This window comes from Urocampus carinirostris, chromosome 6 (assembly GCF_059441175.1).
Source record: "Urocampus carinirostris isolate Australia breed hairy pipefish chromosome 6, RoL_Ucar_1.0, whole genome shotgun sequence".
Taxonomy (NCBI): Eukaryota; Metazoa; Chordata; class Actinopteri; order Syngnathiformes; family Syngnathidae; genus Urocampus; species Urocampus carinirostris.
In genome coordinates this window covers 45,126,817-45,143,725 of record NC_142354.1, presented here as the reverse complement: position 1 = coordinate 45,143,725, position 16,909 = coordinate 45,126,817, and the positions used below count along the sequence as shown (strand labels likewise).

Genomic DNA, 16,909 nt, shown 5'->3' with positions numbered 1-16,909 from the left:
AATTTCAGCGGGTCATCGTGGGTGGAGCATGGTAATAGCATGTTCTGCGCCTGTATCGCGGTGTTATTACGTGAAATTAGCGTGTTACGCGTGTGACAGTCAAACGCCTTTCTCCGCGTATATACAGCGCGATTTGCCGAGCACACGTCAGTTGTGCTCGAGACGTCAAGGGGGTGAACATGGATCCCCGTCAGCGTAGTGACCTCGTCTTAATCCATTTTTATTTCTTGACATTTCTTTTCAAGATAATAAAATAAAAATAATGCCATAGCTTGAAATCTTGATCTTCACGGGACTGTGTCTTGAGTGGTTATGATTTCTACAGCCCGGTGTTATCCGAGAAATGCATCCCTGCCGAGATTTGCATCCCCTCGCTACTACAACCGCTTTTACCTCGTTTTATCTCACTTTTAGGGAATGTCATGGCGAACATATAACCAAAACCACTTCGTCTTGCATTTGTTGGGAATGTAATACAACTTAAACCATTCCGTCTTTGTTTTTGTTGTGAACGTAATCGAACGGTAAATCCTCCCCCCCTCGCGTGAACGCGCATTCTGCTGCGCTTCCAACAAAAGCGATCGTTTTCTATATAAAACGCTTATTAAAACAATAAAGCGAGCTAATTATAACAATTGGGAGATCCTAGTCTATATAACGCGTTTATTTAAACAAAAAGTGCGATCGTATACTACAAAATGCGTTTGTTAACGCGGATGAAAAAGTCAAAAGCGATCGCAGCAGAATGCGCGTTCACGCGAGGGGGTGGGGGGGTGTTGATGTTGCGTAGGAGTCGGATTTGGGCACAACACCGGATCTCTGTTGGGACCCATAGATTTTTGAGCATGCGAGTCCCCGGGACCCATCACTTTTCACTGGTAAAATGAACACTGCTCTTTTTTATTTATTTTCACCTACTGCACTTGACCTTTCCATTATATTCATGAAAAAATGGTCAGCCTGGGTGTTGCCATGTCAAAGAAGTATTAACCTTTCCCAGAGCTTGCCAGAAAGAACGATGAGCATGAGCAAAGGGTTGTCACTCTTTGCAGGCCACGATATTTCCCTAAACGCACATCATTTCTTTTTAGCGATCCCTAAGCAGTCCGCCTTGGGGACCTGCTGACTCCTGTGCGCCTTGACACTCAATAACTCTGAGGTTTCTCACTTTCTTTGCTCTGCTGGCTCGCAAAATCAGAGAGATACATAAATCAAGCACCCAAATGTACTCCTAAAATGTCTTTGACGATTCAGATATCAATACTGAAATGCTGCACATCCCAAACTCTTTGTTTATAAATATAGTACTGTCAATAAGGTTGAGTTAAATAGGACATACCCCTCTAGAATGACATACATGATTGGTTGTAAAAAATATTGTTATCATGACCAAACTTGACCAAAAATGCAGAGCCAGCTGTTTTTGTCATTTTCACATCTGGGGTAACCTATATGACTGCCTGTAAAATGTGTTGTTGATATTCAATGTCATTCCGCTCTGGGAGAGTGGAATGTCTTTCTGAAAACGAGTTACTTGGATAAATAACACATCTCAGTGGTTTCCGCACTATAGGGCGCACCGGGTTATAGGGCGCACCCCCAAAAAATAGTTTTTGGTCCTATATCTTCCATAGATAAGGCGCACAGGATTGTAAGGCGCTACAATGGAAACGTGGACAAAACAGTCAGATAGTTCAGTCCAACTGATTACCCCCTTAACGTTCTCAAAGCTTGCAAAGAAGCAAATACGTGTCGTAGACACGTGCGGATGCGGTGTCCGTACGATGTCACTCAAATGCATCGTTCCAAATATCATTTGGAAGGTTAAAGTCTTGGGATTCAAGAAATGCCAACCATCCCTTAGTCTCTTTTTTCTTTTTCGCTCGCAACTTTACTGTGCATATGACAACAAACACTTGAAATTGAGTTGAATTCACTCAATTCACCACAGCAACATCAAGATCGTTCTAAAACAAGATACCGGGAAAATAGAAAGCCGCATAGCTCACCTAAGTTCTCACGTTCAATAATGATACGCAATTATGGTCTTCTTAACACCGTGAGTGTTGTAAATCCAGGAGAGTAAATATTTACAAATACACACTAATGAAACATGTTTATGGCGTAGTTTAGCAAGCTTGCTAAGCTACGCCATTGCTAAACTCGGCCAATTGCAGGGTTTGTTTCGGCCATCTAGCCAATCCGAGGCTCCGAATAACTTCAGCCAATAGCGATCGATTTAACGGATGATTGACACATCTTTTTCGGCCAATTGCACGGTTTGTTTCGGCCCTCTAGCCTATCCGAGGCTCCAAAAAACTTTAGCCAATAGTGATCGATTCAAATGATGATTGACACTTCGGTTAGCCAATGAAACGCCGGTATATAAATCCCAGCATACACCGCGTACTACTTGGCGTTCGGGGGAAAATCGAGTCGTCGGCTGTTGCGTAAGTTGCGAGACCTTGTGATTGAATGTTGATCCATAAATAAGGCGCACTGTATTATAAGGCGCACGGTCAGCTTTTGAAAAAAATTAAGACTTTTGGGTGCGCCTTATAGTGTGGAAAATACGGTACATTATTCCCGTTTGTTGAAAACAACTGATCGAGATCCTGACACTCGAAATAGATTGAATCTACGCAATAGACGGTGCTCTCTTCAATGTTTATCATTTGTGTTTTATTATGAGGCAATTATGCTGTGAGGCTAATAAATTGAAGCACTACACAATGCACAATTTTGGGTAATCCCAGCAGTGCGGACATCCGATGTCAGCCTAATAGACTTGAGGAAGGAAGCAGCGGTTAATGCGCACAAAGCTTTTCATAATGCGACACTGTCATCATGTCCCTTTGCAACCAGCGAAGCACGTCGTGGTTAGACAGCCTTTCGCCTTGATTGCGGCAACACTTTACAATATAGCTAATCTCAAACTGCAGCAAGGGACGGAGACATGACCAAGGCAGCGGTACCGTATTTTCCGCACTATAAGGCGCACCTAAAAGCCTTTATTTTTTTCAAAAGCTGACCATGCGCCTTATAATACAGTGCGCCTTATACAGTATATGGATCAATATTAAGTCGCAAAGTCTCGCAACTAAGGCAAGCAGCCGCCAACTAGATTTTCCCCCGAAGGCGAAGTCGTCCGCGGTGTATGCTGGGATTTATTTCCCGGCGTTTCATTTCCTAACCAATGTGTCAATCATCATTTGAATCAGTCACTATTGGCGAAAGTTATTCGGAAGTTAAGGGGGCGGATCCTTTTTATCATTTACAGGCTCGCATAGGCTAACGGGGCGAAACAAAGCCTGCAATGTAGTTTGTTTGTCATCGTTTCATGAGGATTTAAGGTGTTGTGTCACCCTGACCCGAGTGACACGGCCGCTTTCTGGTGTCCCGTTTCATCTGGAGGGACGAAAGCATGACCGACTTGGGTGCCGAGGTGCCTAACTTCTTTGGGTGTTTGGGGAATTGGGTTTTTTTGCTATTTATTTCCCTTTTATTTGATTTTGTTATTGTATGTGTGTGTCTTGCTGTCGGTCACCCCTCTTGAGGGATATGACCAAGGTAGATAGATAGAAAAAATCAAATTGCATCTCAAAAGAATGTGACGGTAAATTCTAGACTCATTTCCCTCAACGGGCAACGAGCCCTTTGCCAGAAACGTGTTGCCGGCGATCACAAGGACGAAAACGTGCTCGTGCAAACTGCAAAGCAGGCAGAAACGTGTAGGTTGAGAGGCGCCACTTAAAACCATCTTTTCCTTGAGCCCCTCACGGCAAGATAAGTCCTCGCTATCTCCTCCCCAGCCTGTTCAACAGACCATTATTTGTTCTGGCTTATTCTCCAGAGCCCAAAGGATCTCTCCTGTCCAGATCCTGCACGCTGATACAAATCAAACAAATGATTGCATGCAAATAAGGGTGAGCGTGGGAGGAATGGGGCTAAAGACTATATTTAGCTTCCGTCACGATCGCACAAAGTGATTTAGGCTGTGAACAAAGCCTGGGTTTACCCCCGCTGCCAAAAGAGACGCATATTTTCATGCAAACCTCCGCCGAGGGTTTGAACAGGAGAGATTAATGAAGCGGTGCAGACATAGATATCATCACGTGTAGCTTCGGGTTGCTAGAGAGAAAGTGATTTCCCAAGCTACTCAGGGAAAGATAGCCCTTCCTTGTCATTTAACCAAAAAAACTTGTTGATTGGTTTCAAGAGCGAACAAATTGAATTCTAAGTTGGTTTCCTAAACACAGGATAAAACAACCTACCGTAAATTCCGGACTATAGAGCGCACCTGATTATAAGCCGCACCCACCACATTTTAAGAGGAAAACCGATTTTGTACTTACACAAGCCGCACCTGTATATAAGCCGCATCGCCCACATTAAAAAATGTAACACTCTCACAAAATTAACCCAAACCCGACTTTAAGTCACGCGATTGAAACTAAATGTCCTTCATTAAAGTACACAGTCCAAAAATCACAAAAGGCAAAATGAACTGAAAATGATACCGGTACTTAAGGTTTAATGCAGACCTGCAGAGTCCAGGTCCCGTTGAAAGTAATCCAAGGAAAAAAGTGTATTTTTCCAAAGGTAAGGGTGGAAAAGATATATATCCACTATCTTCCGCCGCGTCCACAAACAGTTCTCACCTTCACCCCACCTTCCGTCACCCCGCGTTTGTTCCGCCCCTTCTTTTTAATAATAAATACATTACAAAAAAATACAGTTGCAAATACATATTATACATGGTTACACATATTTACAAAGAAAGACGGTACACCGAGAGAGTATTCAAAGCTTTAATAATAATAATATAACTTTCGTCCCAAACAGTGCCTGTGACAGGGCAGTTAATGATAGCAACACTCTAGCAACATGCTAGCAACACGCTCGCAACACATTCTGTTAAAAAAACATACCGTACTTGTAAAAATCACGGTAAACCTTACTTATCTTCCTCATTTGCTGCGTCATGTGCCTTTCTTTTTGTATTTTGCATGATGAGGGTATGTTTACGCTAATTTAATCTATGCACAAGCCAAGAAGTTGCAGTCTTCCTCAGCGCATATATTCCACCGGTCTAAATCTTACCTTTTGTACTCGAGCGCCGCTGGCGGCTGTTAGAATAAATTACATAAATTGGCCGCATCACTGAATAAGCCGCAGGGTTGAAAGTTTGGGAAAAAAGTAGCGGCTTATAGTCTGGAATTTACGGTACTGCCAAACTCATGGGACATTCGGCTTCAAAACCTTTCGCTAAAGAACACCAATGGTACCGTGCACCCTGCACACCTAAAGCAGTTTTTCAGCTGTGCCGTTTTCAGCTCATCTCCAAGTTGTTCACGTCGCGTGGTTTCAGATCATAGGATCATTCAAGATGGCCACTATTAGCGAGCCAGAGAGCTATTATGAAGACAAACAGATTCTTACTACTTTTATTGATAGCAGCGGGCAGGAGATTTAGCGCTATGCTAACGTTAGCATCCGGTGGAACGTATTTGCGATTCACTCAAGATCTAATAAGCATTTGTCTTGATAAATACTCATGCAAGATTAAAGATTAAATGTGCAAATTACATATTTGTGGATCTGTAAAATACATGATTCACATGGGATTTCTCTTTTCAATGGTACTGGAGAAAGAGGATAATGGGCTTTTAAAGTCCCCAAAAAGTGTTTGAATTTGGCAGTGAAAAAGGTGTATATTTTATATTTGTTATAATTTAAGTAAAATAAGGTTGGGTGGTGTCACCTACTTTGGAATTTATGTTTTCTGACAAAGAAGAGAGCTTTCTTGTTGATTAAGAGGAGCTGTCAATGCAGCAAATACAGTGCAGCCGGCCATCACTCAAACGCCTTCTGTGGGGTTTATTTTTTAGCACTACACAGCTGGCATATAATGTCTGTTTTATCTCGTGTTAAGCGGTCCAAATTGCACAAGCCGATCCGCTCTGACACATTTGCGTTTGAAGAAGAAGTTGTCTAGAAAGGCGTGCCCGTTTACAATTTCCGAATGAGGACAGAATCTCGGTTTTTGGTTCCGCCTTATTTGCAACCGTCTGTATTTTGTTTTACAGTGGAAGCTCGGTTTTCGAACGCCTCTCAGTTGGAACAAATCAGAGTCCCAACAAAAATTTGGAGAAATTCTTGCTTCGCTGTTTGGTAAAAAAGTTCGAACGCCGGTACGCTAGGGGGCGATGCTGAGCGGCGTACGGGTATAGATCGCTCTTTTCGTGACCGACTGTTATCGCATGCGATAGATAGATAGATAGATAGATAGATAGATAGATAGATACTTTATTCATCCCCGCAGGGAACGAGCGCTGCTGGCGGCCGTTAGAAAAATGACATAAATTGGCCGCATCACTGAATAAGCCGCAGGGTTGAAAGTTAGGGAAAAAAGTAATGATATGCATTTATATAGCGCTTTTCAAGTCAATGACTTCCCAAAGCGCTTTACAATGTGCTCCACATTTCTCAATAACGGTCTTGCAGCCATGTAAGGCTGCTAACCTGCTTATTGGGGGTATTAGGGGTTCAGTGACACTTGGACATGTAACACAGACGAGCCGGGATTCGAACTGGGATCCCTTGATCCCAAGACGAGCGCTCTACCTCCTGAGCTACTGCCGCCTAAGTAGCGGCTTATAGTCCGGAATTTACGGTAAATTGTTTCAGCTGTGCTATCATCCATTTGGAAACACGTGGGCATGGGCCTCTATACAACTATGGAGATATTACATTTATAAACAAACACTTGCAACTTAAATCGTCTTTTACCACGTTAACAATGTATAGGTAGTGTTTCTGTCTAGTTTAATCTTATCGTCATTGAAAAAGACGGATTTTCCTTCAAAAAGAAGGACATTTTATTTAGAATGGTGGTGTATCTTAATGGGAAAACCAGGAATCTGCAAATGTGGTCCCTCCTTTAATCACAACTGTAGCATCATGGAAAAAACTGAGCTATTTTGAGTGAGTTCGCCTCCTCAACGTACAGTGGAACCTGGGTTCTCGACCTTAATTCGTTTCAGAACCCTGTTCGAAAACTGAAATGTTCGATCACCAAAATCAATTTTCCCATTAAAAACAATGTAAATCGTTTGAATCCTTTCCAACACCCTGAATGTTTACCTTGAATGTCTAATGTAAACATAAAGCTAACCCAGGGTAATTGTACATCCGCGTTATCGTAATCTTCAGTACGAAAGATTACGCTAACACGAACGTTTACAAGTCATTTAGCACCTGGGTCTCCACAACAAGTGGTGAGCGGTTCATTGGAAAGGGGGCTGCGTCCCAACACCCTGAATGTTGGGCTCCGTTCCAACACCCTGAATGTTTTGAATGTTTAACGTAAACATGAAGCTAACCCAGGCTAATCGTACGTTGGCGTTATCGTAATCTTTCGTACGCTAACATGAACGTGTAAAAATAAAAAAAAGGATAAAAAAAGAATTATGCATAGGATTTCTTACCTTTGTGGTGGTCAGCAGAAGGCGCAGGTGGACGGTGGGGTATTCCCTAGCAAGACCAGACACTCGCACACCTTCATATTTTGCTATTATTTCTTTCTTAAATGCAATAGTTGTACGCACTACTTTTCTTTTTTCACCTGTAGCAACTTAGCTGCTTGCACTGACTCTCTTGGGAGGCATAATTAGGGGCTAAAACACTCCGTTCACCGATATCAAAAGCGAAAGCAAAAGGAAGCACGTCCGATTTTTGGACCAAACAGCGAAGCGGGAATTTCTGGAAATTTTTGGTCCGACTCTGATTTGTTCGAACTGAGAGGCGTTCGAAAGTCAGGTTCCGCTGTACGTGCAAGGGCCCCACCATCACAACTTACTGCGCTTATGAATATGACTTTGCTCTTCAACCTTGATTACATCTCATACAACGTGGCCATCAAATTTCCAAACGTCAACCTAAGTGAAAAAAAATTCATAAACTTTAGTGATCGATTCTCCTTTGTCCCTGCAATCCCGCTAAGCAACACTGATCCCTTTGAGAACTCACTTGAACATTTTCTCCCGCGATAAAAAAAGACAAGATGACTTTGTGAAGGTACGATATGAAAACGTGTTTAGCATTCGACGAGCGCAGCCCAGAGCTACAAATGACAAACTCGGAAAGGATAATTGATTTGATTTTTCGATATCTTCAAACCGCTGACAGGCGAAGCGTTCCCAATAAAATGCGAAAATTTCCATTAAAGCGGTAAAAAGCTTTTTTTTTGTAATGGCTGCACCGACACGCGAGTGCCCGTGCATGACCGAGCATGTCGTTTGTTTATTGCTTTGTAGTTTTATTTATATTTGCTCGGTTAATCCCCATAGTGCAAGGGTGCAGTTATCATGAATACCATCCAAGATAATCAGTTGCATTAATCATAGAACACATGTGCCGGTTCATGTTTTTGAATGCAGATTATAAGAAGTCTTCTTTTTGTTTGTTGTTCAAAGTGATTTTTACATAGCAACGTTTCTGGAAAAGTACACGTGATTCAACGTTAAACAAATATGAGTAAATACTAATTTTACTGTTTGTAAAACATTTGTAAGTATTATTGTGGGGGCAGCACGGCGGCGCAGTGGTTAGCAGGTGTGCGGCACGGTTCTAAGGTCTTGGGAACCTCCTGCGTGGGTTCAAATCCAGCTACCCGACTTCCTGTGTGGAGTTTGTATGTTCTCCCTTGCGTGGGTTTCCTCCGGGCACTCCGGTTTCCTCCCACATTCCAGAGACATGCATTTAAGGTGGATTGCCCGGTCCATATTGTCCCTAGGCGTGAATGAGCGAGCGAGTTGTCTGTCCCTGTGTGCCCTGCGATTGGCTGGCAACCAGTTCAGGGTGTCCCCTGCCCAACTGCCAGATGATGGCTGGGATGGGCTCCAGCACCCCGCGACCCTACTGAGGATAAGCGGTCCAGCTGATGAGATCAGATGAGATGAGATTATTATTGTGATCATCATCACCTTTATCTTGTTAACATAAAAAGTATTTTACAAATAGACTTCGAACCTTCAAACCTGAAAAGAGTCTCGAAAAGTCTGAGTAAAAAATTGGTCGAATCACAATACAGTGGAACCTCGGTTCTCGACCATAATCCGCTCCAGAACCCTGTTCGAAAACCGATTTGTTCAATCACCGAAATTGTTTTTCCCATTAAAAGTAATGTAAAATCGTTTTAATCCGTTCCAACAGCCTGAATGTTTACCATGAACATAAACATGAAGCTAACCCAGGCTAACTTTCGCGTTAGCGTCATCTTCCGTACGAAAGATGACGCTAACATGAACGTGTAAAAATAAAAAAAAAGATTATGAATAGGATTTCTTACCTTTGTGGTAGACGGTGGAGAGAGAAAAATCCTCAAAAGTTTTTCACCCTCTTCCAAAACTTGCGGCAGTTGCTTGCTTATAGCGCTAACTTCCTTAGCCGCATCACTCGATTTCACAGCCCCCTTATTCTTTACTATCGTACTGATAGTAGATTTAGCCATGCTGTATTCACTAGAAAGATCGGAAATTCCTACACCTCTTTCATATTTAGCTATTATGTCTTTCTTAAAGTCAATAACTTGTCTTTTTTTCACCTGTCCTGCTTGCACCGACCTTCTTCGGAGGCATAATTAGGGGCTAAAACGCCCGTACGCCGCTCAGCATTGCACCCTAGTGTACCGGCGTTCGAACTCCGATGTTTTGACCGAACAGCGAAGCAAGAATTTCTCGAAATGTTTGGTCAAACACCGATTCGTCCGAACTGAGAGGCGTTCGAAAACGGAGGTTGGAAAGGATATTTTGTGCCAAATTTGTACGTACAGAAGCAGGTTGTTGTTTATTCTATAATCAGATCAAGTAACTTATTAAATTTAATTCTTATCTTCACTCCATATATGTCAATTCATTGAAAAACACATATTTGCCTCTGACTACAGTGGTACGTCTTTTTACGAATGGTAAATGGTAAGAAGCACTTTACAATGTGCTTCCCACTTACCCATTCACACAAACTCACACACCAATAGCGGCCATGCAGCCATGCAAGGCGCTTACGAGAAACTCTAAACACGAGAATTTCAGCAAATGAGATTTTTCCAAACAAAAAACTTGCTTGCTATAAAAAAAAAAATCATAGGCAGTCTCAGCCTGCTCACCGCTCAGAACTGCCTACTGCTAGCAAAATTACTACAGGTGAAATTATAAAAAATTGTGCGGTAAAAACACAATGTATACTTTCATACAGTCATTTTAAGTGTACACTAAGTGCTTATGTATCATCAACAGTCTCTTGATATCATACCTGTCAAACCCTGCCAATTGCCCCCTTTAATATGAATTGCAAATTCTCCATATTAAGTCAAGGGAAGTCAAGTCATGTTTATTTGTTTAGCCCTTGATTACAAAGAGTCTCAAAGGGCTGCATAGACCACAGATTACTTTGAACTACAGACTATTATTACACCATCCCCTGATCTAAAACCGACATGAGGGCAAGGAAAAACTCAAAAACCTCAACATGACAAAAATGAAGAAACCTTGAGTAGGGACCGCACTTTAGGTAATCCCCTTTCCAGGAGGACCAGGCGGCAACGGATGTTGCAATAACAAATAATACACAGATATTGTCAACCTCAAAAATAGGTAATTCATAAGGTATAGAATAGAAGTGTGTTTTAAGCCTAGATTCATCACCAACTCCATCAAAACCTGTCTGCTCCCTCCCCATCTGAATTTCCTTCTCCTTGCCACTTCTTCTCCAGTTTTGCTCCACCCACGACTGCTGAATTATCCAACCTCATACTCAAATCCAAGCCCACCACTTGCCAGCTCGATCCCCTCCCTTCATCCCTTGTTAAATCCTGCCTCCCTTCCCTGCTTCCTCTCATATCTGCCATTATTCACTCCTCACTCTCTTCTGGTATTGTCCCATCACTTTTCAAAACCGCTGCTGTTACTCCTACACTTAAAAAACATGGTGCTGACCCAAACAACTTCGACAACCTCCGCCCCATCTCCAACCTTCCATTTATTTCAAAAATCCTTGAAAAAACTGTTGCTGCTCAACTCCACTCGCACCTGTCCCTCCACTCTCTCTATGAGCCCTTTCAGTCTGGTTTCCGCCCCCGCCACAGCACAGAGACTGCCCTAATCCGTATTGTAAATGATCTCCTCATAGCATCCGACTCCGGTTTAGTCTCCATCCTCATCCTCCTAGACTTGAGCGCCGCCTTCGACACAATCTCTCACCCTATCCTCCTCAATAGACTCTCCTCCATTGGTCTCACCCATACTCCCCTCAGTTGGTTCCATTCCTATCTCACTGGCCGCACTCAGTTTGTCCAGCTGAAATCCTTCACCTCAAAGCCCTCCCTAGTCACCACAGGTGTACCCCAGGGATCTGTCTTAGGTCCTCTTCTCTTCATCGTCTACCTCTTGCCTCTTGGTCATATCCTCCGCAAATTTAATATCCACTTTCACTGCTTTGCTGATGACACCCAACTCTACCTCTCCTGCAAACCAAACTCCATACTCCCACCTCCCTCCCTCACCTCTTGCCTTTCCGAACTCAAAACATGGTTCACAACAAACTTTCTTAAATTAAATGCCAATAAAACAGAATTCCTCCTTCTTGGCACCAAATCCACTTTATCCAAAGTAAACAACTTCTCTCTCAACATCGACAGCTCCTTAGTGTCCCCCTCCCCCCAGGTCAAGAGTCTGGGTGTCATCCTGGATAGCATGCTTACCTTCCACTCACATATCAACACCATCACCCGCACTGCTTATTTCCACCTCCGCAATATTACCAGACTCCGCCCTTCCCTCACCCCCCGCACTACTGCTATTCTCGTCCACAGTCTTGTCACATCCCGCCTTGACTACTGCAATGCTCTCCTCTTCGGCCTTCCCCAAAAGTCCCTCCATAAAATTCAGCTGGTTCAAAACGCCTCTGCTCGCATCATCACAAAAACATCTTCCCAGCAGCACATCACCCCCGTTCTCCAACAGCTACACTGGCTTCCTGTTCAGCATCGCATCAGCTACAAACTCATCTTATATACATATATGGCCATTCACAACCTGGCTCCTCCTTACCTGTCCGACCTTCTCCAGGTGCACGTCCCCACTCGCTCCCTCAGATCCTCGTCCTCCCTCCGACTGTCAGTGCCCCCTGCCCATCTGAGCACCATGGGAGCCAGAGCCTTCAGTCGCGCTGCTCCCAAGCTTTGGAACAATCTACCTCCGGACCTCCAAAACTGCACACCTCTCTCCACTTTTAAGTCCCGTCTAAAAACACACCTGTTCAGGACTGCCTACAACACATAGCTTCTCCATTTCTTATGTTTTTATGATTTTATGTCTTGTTTTTATTTATTATTTCGTTTACAACTTTTTAAATTGTATTTTTTTTTCTTTCATTGTTTGTACAGTGTCCTTGGGTGGCCTGAAAGGCGCTTTTAAATAAAATGCATTATTATTATTATTATTATTATTTAAACAGTTCCACTGAGGTTGCAGATTGAGTCTCAGGGGGGCAGAGCATTCCACAACACTAAGGCACCCAATGGAAAACACTGTCAGATTTCTTCTTGGCTCTTGGGATCACTAGTAGAGCAGCATTTTCAGAGCGAAGGCTCTGGACCGGAACATATGTGAAATGTGAAAGTTATGAGGGAGCAAGTGATAAAAAAAAAATGACACACAGAATGTGGCACCTACTCACAGCAAGCTATGTAGAATACCGCGTACATGTTTTCCATAATTCTATAATGAAGCTATCCTGATAAGAGCCGAAATGAGCAAGACGAGATCAGTCTATTTTTAATCTTATTATTTCCGTGTATCAAAATTGTTACACGGCGCACACTCTGTGGAATCATCAAAGCATTTACAAATTACAGGGAACGTATACGCTGACAGGTATGCAATCTTCCAAACTCCTTGCAACCTCTCCTTCCTCTGCAGCACGTGCACACATTCATTCCAGCGATCATAATAAACCTTTCATTTTATTATTCATTCATTCATTCATTATTTGCACCGCTTATCCTCAGTAGGGTCGCGGGGGTGCTGGAGCCCATCCCAGCTATCTTCGGGCAGTGGGCAGGGGACACCCTGAACCGGTTGCCAGCCAATCGCAGGGCACACAGGGACAGACAATTTGCTCGCTCATTCACACCTAGGGACAATTTTCCCCCAGCCAATTAACCTGACATGCATGTTTCTGGAATGTGGGAGGAAACCAAAATGCCTGGAGGAAACCCACGCAAGCACGGGGAGAACATGCAAACTCCACACAGTGAGGTTGGTAGCTGGATTTGAACCCATGACCTCAGAACTGTGCTGCACACGCGCTAACCACCGCTCAACCGTGGTGCCCATCATTTTAATAATATAATTGTATTTATCTTATTATTGTAGTGTTTTATGTTGAATAACTATTTGAATGTGTTTTGAGTGATCAAGGAAGATGTGTTATTTAGCTGTTCACTTGGATGATTTTTGGAAGATGAGAGCAGATCAATTAGTTTTTAATTGTTTTATATATGGAAAATTTGCTCTTTACTTGAGCAATTCGAGCTAGTGTTGGTGATTAGAGACTGCTTACATTACGGGAAATTATTGGCAAACAAATATTATTAATGATCGCCTTGGACGAAGGACTGTCGTTTGTCCTGCCAAGAGATTTTGGCAGGGAGCAGGGTGACCCAAGACTTTTTCTGAGAGGACCCCTTTCACGTGTACACGGCACGTGAACGGGGACGGGTTCCGCTGTTTACTAATGCTGTGTTAAAGCTATAAAGAGCCATTCATATCTGGAGAGACTTGGAGATTTTTGCTTCAATAAATGAAATCTCCCTCTGACGTCACTGATTCCTGCATCTTACTTGAATGCGTATGAGACAATCCCAGCGGTCCCTCCACATGACTAGGAGCACAATCTTTGAGACCAATTGAGGAAGATGTATCGCTGTACTTCCTAAAATCTCACACCAAAAACGAATACTCTCCGCTTTCTGTCTTTGTGTTGCATCCTGCACCAAACAATTGAATTTCAGTTATCCTGTCAAAAAAAGCCGATTGTCACGCATCCTCCTTTCCTTCTCCCGGCAGGTGGCCGCCGGCGGTGAGGAGGCCTCTCAGGGCCAGATCGAGATCTTCTCCCTCAACAGGCCTTTGCCCAGAGCCGTGAGAAGCATGCCAGTGGGCTCTGCCGTCCGCTGTCTGGAATACGTGCCGGAGGCGTCTGCCGGTGAGGAGGTTGCGAATGTTGCGGCTCACAAAATCTCGCCAGGGAACGCTGCCAGCATCTGCGTGGGATTGGATGACGGACGGTGAGATGATCGAGAAAACGGGACACGCTCTTTACCTGCTGTACCCCTATATTAATTCAGAACATTTAAATGATTGACATTTAAAAGACTTTTTCGACGTACAGAAGACAAAGAAGTGTCAGCGTGTGAAGTGCAATAGACATTTACCGCAGAGTTTAGCGGTTGTGGCTCATGAATGTTAAATGAGACCTTTTCTGCTTTCCTGTGGGAAATATTTTAATTTTATGTCCCGTATTTTCAGCACTATCAGGACTTTTAGATTATTGGGCGCACCCAAAAATTGTCTTTTGTCATCTATTTTTCATACTACAGGGTGGGGTAGGGTTACTTTAACTGGATTACTTTCAATTACTTTTGGATTACTTCAATACCAAATATGCTAATAAAAGACAAAATAAACTAAATAGGAATCAAATGATGACTCACAACACTTGGTAACCTTTCTCTCCTGGCTTTGATCTCTGATCTCCGGCAAAACGAACATAAAATGCCACAGAAACAAAATGAAATGAAATGCAAACAGCTTGCCAACATCGTTTTGGCCATTCCATGTGTTCTGTTACTCCCCAAGCCTGCACAAAATGGAGTCATTTTATTCCTATTTAGTTTCTTTTGTCTTTTATGAGCATATTTGGTATTGGAGTAATCCAAAAGTAATTGAAAGTAATCAAGTTAAAGTAACCCTACCTAACCCTGATTGTAACACTACAAAGTGATCATGGCTGAGAAGAATAAAACAACCCACAGTATTGGCTCCTTACAGTTGTATGCACAAAAGTATTTGCTCAGGGATTTTCACAAGATGGTTTTCAACGTAAGGTTGTGGGTAAAATTTCACAAATCACAGAATTGGGCAGTTTTCAGTGAAGCATTAGCATTTTAAAATGGACAAAGGCTACTAAAAAAACTAAGCGTCCATATCTAAAACATTTAAAAGTAATTACTCAAAACCTAAAATAATTATTTCAGGAAAATTCTACCAAAAACGCTGCTTATTCACGTCATCTGTCTTTAAAGTCTTGTCCAGTATCACATTTTTATCTTGGAGGGTCACATCTAAGCTCATAAACAATTGACACTTGAAATCAATGACGGTAAAGACAATACTATTCCATATTTAGATGGCCTCATCTTACCTACAGTTGTGCCAAGAAAAAACACCATCAGGAGTGGACCTGACAAATGAACCCAATATGTTAATTATAAAAAAAATAAAAATCGGGTTTTGTTAAACAAAACAAGTTAAAGACAAACAACATGAGTAAATAAGTTTACAACTAAATGCACTACATTTGTATAATGCTCTATTGTACACCCCAGAGTCTCTTTATAGCATATTAGGTATTGGAGTAATCCAGAAGTAATTGAAAGTAATCAAGTCCCTACGTAAGTATTCCATGCATTCTCAAACTGCATTGATCAATCTTTCATTCACGGCAATTACTTTGTCTACTATGTTTGTAACTTTATGTAGTAGGATGTAATTGACAATTGCCCATGCTGAGTGGATATAACTGGGTTTAATTCATGACTCGCTGTATCTTCTGTGGATGGGGATCTTTGCTTCAAATGTGAAAATTGCATCCCCTGACAGACACCTGTCCTGCTTGTTCGAACTTCACTGAATGTACCGTAAATTCCAGACTATAGAGCGCACCTCATTAAAAGCCGCACCCACCACATTTTAAGAGGATAGCCGCTTTTTTTACTTACACAAGCCGCACCTGTATATAAGCCGCATGCACCCAAAATAAAATATGTAACGTAATCATAAAATTAACCCAAACCCAACTAAGAGTCCCGCGATTTTAACTGAACACAAAGTTCACAGTTCTAAAACCACAGCCGACAAAATAACGGAAAACGATACCGGTGGTTAACATTGTAAAAGTAATCCAAGGAAAAAAAGTGTATATTTCCAAAGGTAAGGGTGGGAAAAATATATATCCACTATTGTCTGTTGTGTCCACAAACACTCACCTTTACCGGTCCCCACTTCCCATCATCCCCCGCGTCTGTTACGCCTCTTCTTTTTAATTGGTCAGTGCAAGACTTATCAGATTAAGTGTCCAAAATAAATACAAATAAATACATGACAAAAATATACAGTTGCAAATACATATTATACATATTTACAAAGAAAGACGGTACACCGAGAGAGTTTTCAAAGCTTTAATAATAATATTATAACTTTCATCCCAAACCGTGCCTGTGAAGGGTAGCAAAACGCTACTAGCAACACGCTCGCAGCATAGGGAACCGATCTGTTAAAAACACAATTCATTCTTGCAGAAACCACGCTAAACCGTCCTCATCTACCTCCATATAATTGACGTCATCAAAGTCGTCTTCCCCAGTATGGGTAAGAAACTTTGTCATATAGACGACGTTCCAAGCTCCCTTGTTCAAAAACACGCTAGCAACACGCTCGCAAGGTAAAGTTTGCGTGCAGTAGCTCTGTTTCCTTTTTTGTCGGACTGCTCGATTGCGTTTAGCTTCGAAGCTGCGTCCTGTGCCTTGAATTCGAACGCCGCTGGCGGCTGTTAGAAAAATGACATC

At 42.5% G+C, this 16,909-nt stretch overlaps 1 protein-coding gene across 2 annotated transcripts in view; it reads left to right on the top strand.

Annotated features, from left to right (window-relative positions):
- The window catches only part of arhgef10la (Rho guanine nucleotide exchange factor 10 like a), a 284,562-nt gene that overhangs the window by 233,086 nt on the left and 34,567 nt on the right, over positions 1-16,909 (top strand). For both annotated transcript variants that reach the window (XM_088339079.1, XM_088339078.1), the window contains one exon: positions 14,130-14,350. In XM_088339079.1, coding sequence (XP_088195205.1) covers positions 14,130-14,350 — 221 coding nt within the window. The remainder of the gene's footprint in view (positions 1-14,129; positions 14,351-16,909) is intronic.